The sequence below is a fragment of the Crocodylus porosus genome, unplaced genomic scaffold, assembly GCF_001723895.1.
Source record: "Crocodylus porosus isolate Cpor-Errol unplaced genomic scaffold, CroPor_comp1, whole genome shotgun sequence".
In the NCBI taxonomy this organism is placed as follows: Eukaryota; Metazoa; Chordata; order Crocodylia; family Crocodylidae; genus Crocodylus; species Crocodylus porosus.
This window is the reverse complement of record NW_017728906.1, coordinates 11,546,379-11,558,647: the sequence shown is the minus strand read 5'-3', so window position 1 is coordinate 11,558,647 and position 12,269 is coordinate 11,546,379. Positions and strand designations below refer to the sequence as shown.

General features: G+C 42.6%; 1 protein-coding gene across 1 annotated transcript in view; it reads left to right on the top strand.

Annotated features, from left to right (window-relative positions):
• DCAF6 (DDB1 and CUL4 associated factor 6) overlaps positions 1 to 12,269 on the top strand; it is a gene marked incomplete at its 5' end in the record, with an annotated part of 140,301 nt that overhangs the window by 103,253 nt on the left and 24,779 nt on the right. The window contains 3 exons of the mRNA XM_019557099.1: positions 3,134 to 3,217; positions 3,369 to 3,696; positions 9,441 to 9,482. Of these exons, the coding sequence (XP_019412644.1) occupies positions 3,134 to 3,217; positions 3,369 to 3,696; positions 9,441 to 9,482 (454 nt within the window). The remainder of the gene's footprint in view (positions 1 to 3,133; positions 3,218 to 3,368; positions 3,697 to 9,440; positions 9,483 to 12,269) is intronic.

Sequence of the window (12,269 nt, the reverse complement as noted above, 5' to 3'; positions counted from 1 at the left end):
GAGATGCATCTGTGGATGCATGACAAGGTACGGTTGGCCTTCCTGACTGCATCCCCACACTGCCAGCCCATGTTCATCGTGGCATCAGTGATGACTCCCAAGATCCTTTTCTGCCTCTGTACTGACAAGAAGGGAGTTCCTCAGCCTGTAGATATGGTGCTGGTTCTTCCTCCCCAGGTGCAGCACCTTGCACTTGTTGGTGTTGAATCCCATCCTATACTCATCTGCCCTCCCTGGTAACCTGTCTAGATCCAGTTGTAGCCTATTGCTCCCTTCTAGCTTGCCCACTTCCCCCCACATCTTAGTGTCATCAGCAAATTTGAACAGGGTGCTTTTTACTCCCCCATCCAAGTCGCTGATGAAGGTGTTGAACAGTGCGGGCCCGAGGACCAAGCCCTGGGGTACCCCGCTGCCCACATCCCTCCAGGCCAAAACCGCTCTCTGTGTGTGGCCCTCCAGCCAGTTGGCAACCCATTTGACTGTGTAGGTGTTGACACCACAGCCCCCCAGTTTTTTAATGAGAACGGGGTAAGAGATGGTGTCGAAGGCCTTCCGAAAGTCCAGAAAGACAATGTCCACTGCTACCCCTGCATCTAAGGATTTGGTGACCTGGTCATAGAAGGCCACCAGGTTGGTCTGACAGGACCTGCCTCTAATGAACCTGCTTTGGTTGCCCCTAAGCATAATCTCCCCCGCTGGCCCCTCATGGACATGTGCCAGAATAATTCTCTCAAAAAGCTTACCCAGGATTGAGGTAAAACTAACTGGCCTATAGTTTCCCGGGTCCTCCTTCCTCCCTTTTTTGAAGATGGGAACCACATTGGCCCTCTTCCAGTCCTCTGGCACTACACCAGAGCACCATGAGTGCTCATACAGCTGTGCCAAGGGTCCCGCAATGACCTCAGCTAATTCCCTCAGCACTCTGGGGTGGAGATCGTCAGGACCAGTTGATTTAAATACATTCAGTCCCTCCAGAAGTTCCCTGACTAGGTCCTCACTGGCCTTTGGCCTAGGTGCGCCTCCCCTGGGGCCTGAGGGGGGCCAGGTGGGGGCGCTGATCTGGTCCCTGCTCAGGAAAATGGAGGCAAAGAAGTCGTTAAATAGGTTAGCTTTGTCGTTTGGTGTGATGACCAGATTTCCTAGCGTGTCTTGCAGGGGCCCAACATTATCCGGTACCTTCTTTTTGCCCCCTATGTATTTAGAAAAGAACTTCTTGTTGTCCTTGATCCAGGTTGCTAGTCCCAGTTCCATCTCCGCCTTGGCCTATCTGACTGCCCCCCTGCATCCCTGAGCAACTGCAGTATAGGCCTCCCTGGTGATGGCCCCTCCTTTCCATTGGGTATATGTCTCCCTTTTAGCTGGAAGACATTCCCGGATGCTTTTGGTGAGCCATGGGGTCTTGTGTGCCCTCCTGCTCCCTTTGATCCGTGTTTGGATTACCACCCTTTGGGCTTGGAGGATCATCTCCTTAAGGAGCAACCACTCTTCTTGGACACCTGGCTCCCCTCCCCTCCTGGACCTCAGTGTTTCCCTGACTATTCTCCTTAGCTCATTGAAGTCCAAATGAGGTAAGCTTAGCTCATTGAAAGTCAGATGAAAAAGTGTGTAAATGAAAAAAATCATTTTATTAGCTGTAAACATCTTGTCCTTTACTACTTACTTGTTATTGGCATTTTCTACTGCTACCTAGAGAAGGTGTTTTGCCCAGGCCAGAATTAAGGAAATTTTGGTAAGGTGAAGGACCTGCATTACTATTACCAGAAGCAGCTTTGCACAGTAGAGGAATTTAGTCTTCAGGGCTGCAACAGTTGTTATAATTTCCTATAAAACAGTCTTTTTCACAGTTTAATCTGTTTAATAAATAGACAGTGTAAATTAGCAGATAGTAAGAGAGGTTGAAGCCCAAGAAAAGTGATTTGGCACCAAAAGTAGCAGTTGAACCAAATGGTTGGATTCATAGAAAAGCCTACAGATAAAAACCAAGTCATTAAAGGTTCTCTTTTACTAAAAGGAAAATTTATTACTGTATTTACTTGTATATCACATGTACCTTCCCCACAAAAAATTTAAGTTTACAAAATTGAAGTGCATGTTTTAAGCAAGGAAGCTGATTTTTCTACCCAGAATAGAAGCAAGAGGACAGTCTGAATTTTTCTTTTCCCTCTAGGAGCTTCCTGGGGGGAGGGATGGAGTCCAACAGGGACAGATTCAAGGGGACGGAGTGGGAATGCAGTAGTGCCGTCCCACCTGCTTTAAACCCTGCTCCACCCAAAGTTTAAAACCAGCTGTCTAGGAGCATCAGTGACAGTCGATTCAGGCACTGCGGAGGGAGTCAATTGACTTAATTGCTCATTATAATCTACCTGCACAGATGGACTATATCTCCACGTTTGTTAACTATTTTCTATTTTTTAATGGTCTTAATGTTCCACTAATAAAACTATCCTTTCTGTGGCAGTTTTACTGTCTGTTAGCTACTCCTTGTCTCTTTCCTCTTATTTCACAGTCCTGCAGATTGGGCTTAGCTCTTTTCAGAATCCTAGATCTACCCATAGAGTTCAGCCTTTAGCAGAAGCCACAATTTCAGCTTTTGGCTGACTACCAAAGAACTGCTGAAAGTTGAGCTGTGAAAGTTCTAAAACTGTAGCTTTTTCCTAAGCAGAAAAGGGAGGATGAGCAAGCTGGAGATTAGGCTCTGCCCTTGCTTGATGTAGCCATTAGAAAAATGTTTTTTCCCCTCTGTTCTGTCCTTCCAAACGCAGTACTTTTGTCTTACATGGGGGCATGTAGTGTGCAAGAAGATATGGTAACCTTTACAACCTTAGGAAATAATAACTGTCTGTGATTTAATTTTGTTTCACATGGTAAAAGCAAATTACATAAAATACTTACCTGATTAAATATCAAGATGTAGCAAAGACCAAGAAAATTTGCTTCCTTATTCTTTAATATACAGAACTGGCATGCAGGTAGATATATTATGGTTTCTTCCGCTTTCTTCTGAAGCCTTAGGTTTGGGCCACCAGAAACAGTATATTAGGCTAGCTTTTCTAGTTTTCTGTAAGAGTATTTGTAGGTGAATGCTCTTGTTACTGAAAGACTTATGATCTAGCATCAAAGTATTTAATTACAGGAATTCCTGAAGAATCACAGAATGAAGTCACGAGTGCTGAGGAGTTGAAATCTGCAAATGAAATTGCAGCAAGAGCAGAAGCAGGTACATATATGCCTTTTACATGTAATTAATTGAAAAGGAAATGAGAACTTTTTAAATCCTACTCAAACAGAGTATATTCACTTACGATCTCTTCGGAAGCATGCTGTAACCATTAATACTATGGCTAAGTTTGACCCAGCCATTCTCTTAGCTTTATCAGAGAAGGATGTACCTGAGCATCCTGGAACCAGCACAGAAGGAGAAAGTGGCCCTGATATTGAAAGTACCAGCAGGAACCCAGAGGAAGGACCTTCATGTGAAAAAAGCAAAGAGCAAGAGATTTCAGGTCAACCAAGTACAGAATCCACTGCCAACTCAAATAACACAAACCGTGAACCTCAACTACAGCCAGAATCCTCAGGGCTTGTAACTCAAGAAGAATCATCCACTAGGGGAACTGCTTTCCACGAAACAGATGATAGTGATGATGACCCTGTCTTGATACCTGGTGCAAGGTATCGAGGAGGACCAGGACACAGGTCAGTAGCACTCTTTTCTTTTCAGTCATTACTTAGCATCAGATTCTCTGAGGGAAGAAATAGAAATTGATGCTCCCCCACCTAATGCTAGCATTGATCAAAACTTGCAGCTCTAGGTGTCTCATTGGCAACTTGCCAAGATCTTGAGATCTGCATCTATTTTGTGTATACATGCTATATCTTTCAAAAGAGACAAGCTCACACAGATCTAATAATTGCTTGTGCTTGTACCTTCCTAGCTCAACTACCCAGCATTGTTCTTACCAAAATTATAAGAATGGATTTTCCATAAATGCATTACAGGACACCACAGACTACATTTGCACTGTAGACATCCTTGCTTTAAAAGGGTATTTGCTTTTGGTTGGCAATGCTTTATTTTCCAGTAGCATAAGCTCAGTAAGCTGCCCATTTTCTCCACTAACAATTGATCATGTCTGTTCAAGTTTTCCTTTTGTTTCTTTTTTTTGTTGAGAAGAAAATTTTCTTATCCTTCTTTCCTCATGTTAACATCTGAATATCAGGATTAACAGTGATATGTGTTTATCAGAAAACTGATAGTATAAGACATAGGTTTTTATGATGTGTTCTGTACAAGTTTTTTTCCTTTAGAATATAAGTACTAATTTGGACCAAAAAACACCATTGTAACTAAGAGGACATCGCAGAAATTAAGTATATATAGTATTGGAAAAGTAACCCTCCTAATTTTTCAGAATAGCTAGTTTAGCTCAACTCCTGGCCTGTTCAAATCCTAACGTAATTAAGCAAACAATCAACTTCTAGATTCTAGATAATTTATTTAAAAAAAAAAAAAGAAAGAAAATTTGGCTTCAGATTAGTATAGTTTCATACATTTTAGACACTCTTACCTCTATCACATTCAAATATAGCATTATGTTGCTGTTTATTGTTTACACTAGAAATCTAAATTCTGAACTGAGGCTTATTACATATACTACTTCCTAAGAGATTAACATAACACAAGACTGGATCTAAAGATGGTGTGGCTGCACCCCACCTATCCACACACACTTTTGGGCTGGATTACATAGTGGGAGCCTATGGGAGCTTCTTTTAAATCCCTGAAGCATATAAGAATCCACCCCTTTCCCTGCATGTTCAACGGCAGTGCCATTCCCCACCACCCTTTTCTCTGCCTGCTGGTGCTGCTTTCTCTCATGTCCCCTGGGCAGGGGATGTTTCAGAGCCACCCCTACCTTCTCCAGCCAGTCTGCATGGGGGTTAGGCTCAGCTGAGAACAGCCATAGAAGCAGCGGCAATATATGTTCCCATGAGGTTTTTCTTCCCTGTGCCTGCTCCTGGGGGACTGGGCAAGGTGTGGGGAACCCATTGCTCCTACCCATTGCTGCTGCTGCCACTGTGCTGTTCTCAGCTGAGCCCAGCCCATATGCAGCCCAGCTGGAGGAGGCAGAAGCACCTCTGAAGCTTCCCCAACCCTGGAGAAGCAGGGGAAGCAGTAGTTGCAGATAGAAGGGGGAATGGGAGGGAAGAGGGAAGGAGCTTGCTTTTAAGCATGGAAGGGGATGGGAGAGATTCTTATTTGCTTTAAACACTTTAGAAAAGGCAGCAGAAGCTCTTCAGGCACAGTCTGCCCACACTGGTGGGTGACAGGGGAGGAGGTGGGGAACAAGAGGTACAGCACTGGTGACTACTACTACAGCCCTCTTTGAGAAATCCTGTATCTGCCCCTGACCTGACAACAACTTAAGAGTTCTCTTACTGTTTTTCCCCTTATTGGCTCTTGGAATATATTTAAGACTTGGAAGGTAGTATTTTGTTTCACCCTGTATTTCAAATAGTTGTGTCCTGCAAAGTAAGAGCTTTCCAAGGGACTAGATGATTGAGAGACTTACTAAACTAGGATGGGATATCTTCATCTTGACAGTATGTCTATCTTCACCCCTGTGCCCTTTGGTTAAATCATAAATGTACTGTCTAAAGTGCTATATAATGCTAAGTGTCCTAAAAAAAACCTATGCAACATATCCCCCTAAAAAAAAAATCATGTCTTAAGTGTTCCCAGCTGGCTTTCTGATTAGTGGATACATTTGACTTGTATCTCTCTGTGCATCAGTTATTCTTTTGTGTTTTGAGAATAATTCCCCTTCTTATTTTACAGGGGTATTGTGAAAACTTTAATATTTATGAAGTACTCCTATAATGATGAGCATCATAGAAAGCCTAATGGGGAAATTAATAATTTTGTATTCAGAGCAAGGTTAGATTACTGTATACACGAAACCATGCACTTATAGCAAAGAGAAGGCAAAATTGTTAGAAATTACTTAAATAAGCACTAACCTTTCTTCTGAGTGAGGCAGGGGTCCTATGGAAAAAAGTACCATGCGATTATACCACATAACTTGTTTTGTTCCATATATTAAATTACTCTTAATTTTGAGACTGAGATTTAGTAGATCACCCGTGAATCAAAACCTCTCAAATTCTGACCCCTTTGCTCATATTGATTTTCTTTTTTGGAGATTTTGGGCAAGATCTAGAATCTTAGGAGGAAGATTGGGAGGGAAAAAAAGTCAGCTGGGGATACTCATGACCTTGTCAGTGGAGCAGGGTTTGGGAGGATTTCCACAGATAAAAGTCATGTAGGTGTAGTAGCTTTTCAGACTAAGATATAAATTATGTGGGCTGTATAACTTAGAGGTTGTTCCCATATTCAGAGTATTCCAGCCTGTGAAAGAAGACAAAATTTATTGTCCGTCTTGATGGTATTCTACTTTATCTGAATGAAATACAACCCCCCATTTAGCAACTTAAAGAAATCTTAGGGACCATTAACATCGTATAGCACTAACATGAACATATGTATGTCAGTTACAAGTGAGGCTCATCTTCTCAAATTCTGTAAGTTATTATCTTAATCGCCTGAGAGGGAACAAATCTCACTTGGTTTAATTCAACATTATAGTACAACATTATAGTACAGTATAGGACTTCTGTTCTGTATATTTCACCAAGACTTTCAAAGGTAACTCAACTTGCAAGCTAGGTCAGCTTGATATATATCTAGTTTACTTAGTGATGGGTTTTCTTACAAGTATTCTCATTATACTTATATAAAATTTAAAACTAGAAGCAAACTTCAAAGACAGATACTCAGTTCTCTACATCATGGAAAAAGGCTGCTAATTAGCATGTTGAGACTCCAGAAACAGAAAACAGAAGAAGGTGTTAACTTCTCCAGCTGCAAATTCTGTTGCTGGACATCTGTAATTCATTAGGTTTGGACTGCAAACAAGTGGCCCCACAGAACACCAACATGCATTGCCCTCTTTTATTCTTTTCAATCTAACTTATTAAGTAACTCCTGTGACGGGGAGAAATGTTTATTATAGTGGCAATTCTGCAAAAGCACAGTGAGGTATGTTGACATGGTGCTGAAAATCCCATTGATTTTTTTTTTTCAAATGGTTTAGTCTCTTAGGATTTTGTATAGGATAAAAAGACTTTTAATTGGATGCTAAAAGCTATTGATCATTTAAGACCTTATCTAGTTAAAGTCTGAACAATTCAGAGTAATATTTTTAATCTGTGGATTTCTATATATTCTTACAAATTAGGCACTTTCAAATTCTGGAGAAATTTTACAGTTGGAGGAAATGAACTAGAAATCTTAATCACATAGGGTGCATCTACATGTGTGCTTTACTGTGGAGTAGGCTAATTAGCTCCACCGTAAAGCGCCAGAGTCTACATGTGTGCTGGAATTAGGGCACAGTAAACTAATTAACTCTGCCATATAGTACTGTTGAGGACAGTACTATCTTATGGCGAGGTACTTCAGTGTACTTGGGACTTGCTCCTCCCCAGTTTAAATAGCTGCTGTCTCAGGAGCACATGTAGATGCTGTGATTTCAAGCCGTAGAATCTAGCTCAAACTACTCCAGAGTTTATTGCATCACTTTAATTTCATGTGTAGGTGCACCCACAGACCACGTCCAGATGAGCACAGCCATGCAGTATGCAGCGTCACAGACTTGCTTGCAGCACCACATACCGCATATTCAGGCGTTCCCTGTGCTGCCACCTTTCAGAGTGGGGTTTGATCCCAGGGTCAGAAAAAAACTGCACAGAAAAAAACATGGGGCATTGCATATGATGGCAGTGGGTACAGCCCAAAACTGGAGTTTGGCTGGTTAGAGCCACGCTTCAGCTGCTGGCCAGACTGCCGGTGGCAGGAGCACCATGACTACAGCTTTCCTGACCCTCAGGACCCCAGTTAAGGCTGTCGGGGCCAGCATAGTTGCCGGCCTCAGCCTCCTCTGCCTACTTGGAGTAACCTGCTGTATGCCAGAGTGCACATGGCACAGACATTCCCCGGGGACAAGTAGCAGCAGCACAATGACCTAAACCAGTGGTGCTTAACCTCCAGTCTGTGGGACCATGTCATCTAGTCCATGAGAAGCTCTGAAAGCCAGTTGATATCTGGCCAGGCTGGTGCGCAAGGCTGTACGAACAACCAGCAGACTGATCTGCAGACAAGCTCCATTCCGCTTTTACAGCCCATGAGCCCAGGAGGTTGAGCACTACTGACAAGAAACAAATCAATTTCTGTTTGTAATGTCAACTTTTTCGTAGTGGGAAGCTTAAAAATATGAGCTCAATACTGTGTATGCTGGAGTCAGAATCTTAAATTTAAGGATAATCCATGGCAGAACCATTTGAATGCCCCCTTTTAAGTTCTGTTTGTAATACAAGGCTGATTAAGAACTTCATACAGAATACACTTTATCTGCCTTCAGTGTTGAATAAAATGAATCTGGATGTAGGCTTCAGATGTTCTAAATGTGATTGAGTGCACCTGCACTAATTTTAGATGCAAATCCAACTTTTAATGTGTTCTAAACTGGGAATTGGCTCTCTCCAACCACCTTTTCATTCTAGGAAATGATCACGGGACAAATTCTCCTTAGTGCTTGTTTAAGTACGGAACACAGGACCAAAAAAATGTTATCTGAAATCTGCCTGAAATGTAATTTTACTTCATAATTTCTTCAGAAGGAATTATTTTCTGTGGACGTTGGGGAATCCTTGGGAGACAACTATTACAAACGTTAGGACCACTAGTGCTTTTTAGTTTAAAATATTGTCACAGTGGATATTTATGCATTTTGTCAAAGCCTGGCAAAGTTAGCCATGCAGGCAGAAGGCAGTGTGGCCTTAGTTATGCAGTCTGGTCAAAAACCAGTATAAAAATGTAATTCGTGTGCACATAGTACAATTTGACTAATCATAACTCAGTAGGATCAAAATAAACTTTCACCTGAATAGTGAGAAGAATTTCTCTGTGAGGGTCGTTGTCATATCCAAATAACTGAATTGGTTCTGTTCAAACTATCTGATAGAAATTCATGCTTATAGGTGAAAGCCAGCCATGGAGCTTGGAAACTTTCAGTTCAGTAGGTAAAAATATCAAAGATGTAAGAGAGTTTGAAATCAAAGTGTTTTACAGGAGCTGCTGCCACTCCCACAGCAATACAGTTGATGAGTAATTCACACATTTTTATAAAATTAACTTTGTGTATCAATAAAAATATGCAAACTAATTTCTTGGTTGAAATCAAAATGTTCTCATCTTGATTTGTCTCAAGAAGGTGGGATCTTTTCAAAATACTTTAAATTCATTCTGTACTAGGTACTGACCTTTAAAAACTTGTTACCCAGAATTTTTGAATGACTTCAGGTATTGTTCCCTTCACTAGATTTAATATCAGAGGAACAGCGATAGGTGATAGAATAATGAGGTAATTCAACATCTTCCTTCCCTCTGTCCCCCTTTTTCCTTCTGTATGATGAATTTACAAGGCCCTTTTTTCCACATCTAACAAGTTTTTCCATTGGCTCTTACATATTTTAAATTTACTAAACTTCAGATGCTAGAAATTAGAGCTCAGGTTGCTTGATTTATTTAGCTGCATGTACTGCATGAAATTGAGAAAATACTGCCGTGTACAAATTTAACAGCATATTAATCTTATTGATGTGTGCCACAGAAATAAGCATAATGTAAAAAAAAAAATGTGTATTTTACATGGAGCAAAATATAGTTTGTTCTTCAGTTGTTGAAGCACATTATGTTTTGCATGTCACTTGATATGGCGTGACTGGCATTAAGGAACTCCAGTTCTGAAGCAAAATGTAGGAGTACGGTATCCAAAGTTCTGTTTTGCTTTTGCCTGAATCAGTTTATGAAATTAAACCTATTTTTTAAAGCCAGGATTCATAGCACACATTTAGGAAGGAAAATGCTGGATTTAAAGGATTATTTTTTCTCATAATACCAAGAAATGCAAATAGAATAGTTGAGAAGGAATAATATTAAATGCCTCACTGAAACACTAGAGTGCATTAATTTTAGGAACATTTGAGAGTTTTGGACAACAAATTTGACAATATGTCTAACCTGGAAGAAAATGCAGTATGTGACTTAATGCCAGATACTATAACTGGAAGTTAACATATTGTGAGGAGGAGGATCTAAAATGAAAAATACGCTTTATAGTATCAAGAGTGACCAAGTGCAGGATGCCTATCTGATGATGTTAATCTGTGTGACCACCCCATAAAGGATATCTGTCTACCTCTTTCATAAAATTCTATTAATACAATTACAAAGAATGCTCATGTGAGTTGTGAAACAAGAATGTCTGAAGGAAGTTAAGAGTCGCTGCTCTTCTTGTCTTTGTTTTCAGGTGGGACTCTTGCCAAGTTGAGTAAGATCTGTACTCAGGGGTCTTCATGGTCTGTAATGTGCTGGCTCCAAGTTCGTGTTGTTTTGGATTTCTGTAGCCCTCTGGTGCAGCAGATCAGAGGATCTATGTTAGTTGAAAGGAAACTTTCAGAATTAAATATAAAAATGAATAATATGTTCCATATGGAATTTTTGCAGTGCTTGCTTTTATTTTTTTTTCCAATTTTTTATCTATTCTTCAATGTGGTGGAATTTTCTGTTATCAAAAAGGAAGAGTGAGAGTGTTCTGCAGCTGAATAGGGCACACCTAGAAAGGAAATGGAGATGGTTTGGACTTATGCAGTAACCACATTATCCGGATGCTCTGCTGAAATGATCAGTTACGAAATGGTTTGTGTTTGAGAGCAAGGACTTTTTGTGCTACCTTTTGTTAGACCAGCCCTGTCATTGGGAGAGCTACTGGACAGGCTTTCAGGCATTCTGAAATCAGGGCTTTATCGCAGCATGGGAATATGGTCAAAATACACCTGAGTCTCATCTACACTGCAAGACCATAACTATATTCTATCAGTTTATGCAAACGGAACCTTGCCTGGTTACTTGCAAATTCAGGCAAGATCACTATTTTTGATTGCATTTAGATTTTCTGTAAAATCTTACCGGCTAGAAACCTGCTTATAAATAATGATCTGTGGTAAGTGTGATGTTTCAATATTACTAGGACAAGCACCATCAGTTGATATCAAAATATAAATTTACTGGAGTTGCCAAAACAGTATTGAAATAGTGTGCCTATAACAGATATAGGGCGCAGTGAGGGTATGCAATTTTAAAAATATACATCGGGGTACTTAGGCCATAGAGGCTACGGGTGGGTGGGGACAGAGTGTGTCCCAGGGTGCAGCAGCGGTGTCTCCTTCGGCACATTTGCCTCTTACCTGGGGGATGGAAGAGAGGCATGCACAAGGTGCTGCTGGGCCCACACAGCACATCACGGTGCCACCCCACCCTCCCATCCCAGCTCGCTCTCCTGATTGGCCACTGAGCCATCACCCTCACCCAATAGCCAGTGGCAGATGGCAGCAGCAGCCACTGTGTGCAAGCTCTTCCCCATTCCAGCCCCCCTCCCCCAGTGCCGCTGCTGGTTGTACTCCAGGAGAGCACGGGGAGCGGACGCCCCCAGATCTGCACATGAGCTGTGGTCAGGGCTGCTCCAGGCTGTTCCTGGTGACGGGGCTGGGCCATGCTGCACTCGGGGCAAGTGGTGGCAGTGCTGGGAGGGGAGTTGGAGGGGTTACAGAGAATTCTGGAGTGGCAGAAGCTGCTCCCATAGCCCACCTGCTAGCACCATACAGTCCGGACCCAGCCCACTGCGTGTGCAGATCTGGGGGCATGCACCCCCCTATGCCCTCCTGGGATGCACATGGATCAGTCCTGGGCTCCACTGCGCTGTACAGTTCCTGCCTCTGCCCCTGCCCCACTCCCTTCCTCACCATGGGGGCCTATGGGAGCAGGACTATAGTGGGGGGGGTCTGCGGCCACTCCAAAACTCGCCATAGCAGGAAGGGCACTGGGAGGGGGTTGCAGGTGGAGCTACGTTGGGATTTGTGTGGGGGGCATTCCGGCCCAATCTCTCTCCCAGTGCTGCTGCCTCCTGCCCCAAGTACAACTTGGCACAGCCCCCGCTGGGAAGAGCCTAGTGCAGCCCCAGGCTCAGCCCATCCCACGCAGATCCGGGAGCATCCCCCGCCCCCATGCCTTCCTGGGGTTGCACATAGTGGTGGAAGCCCCCCCCTCCCACCATGTGGCTCTGTCCCATGTCCCACCCCAGCTGGACAGC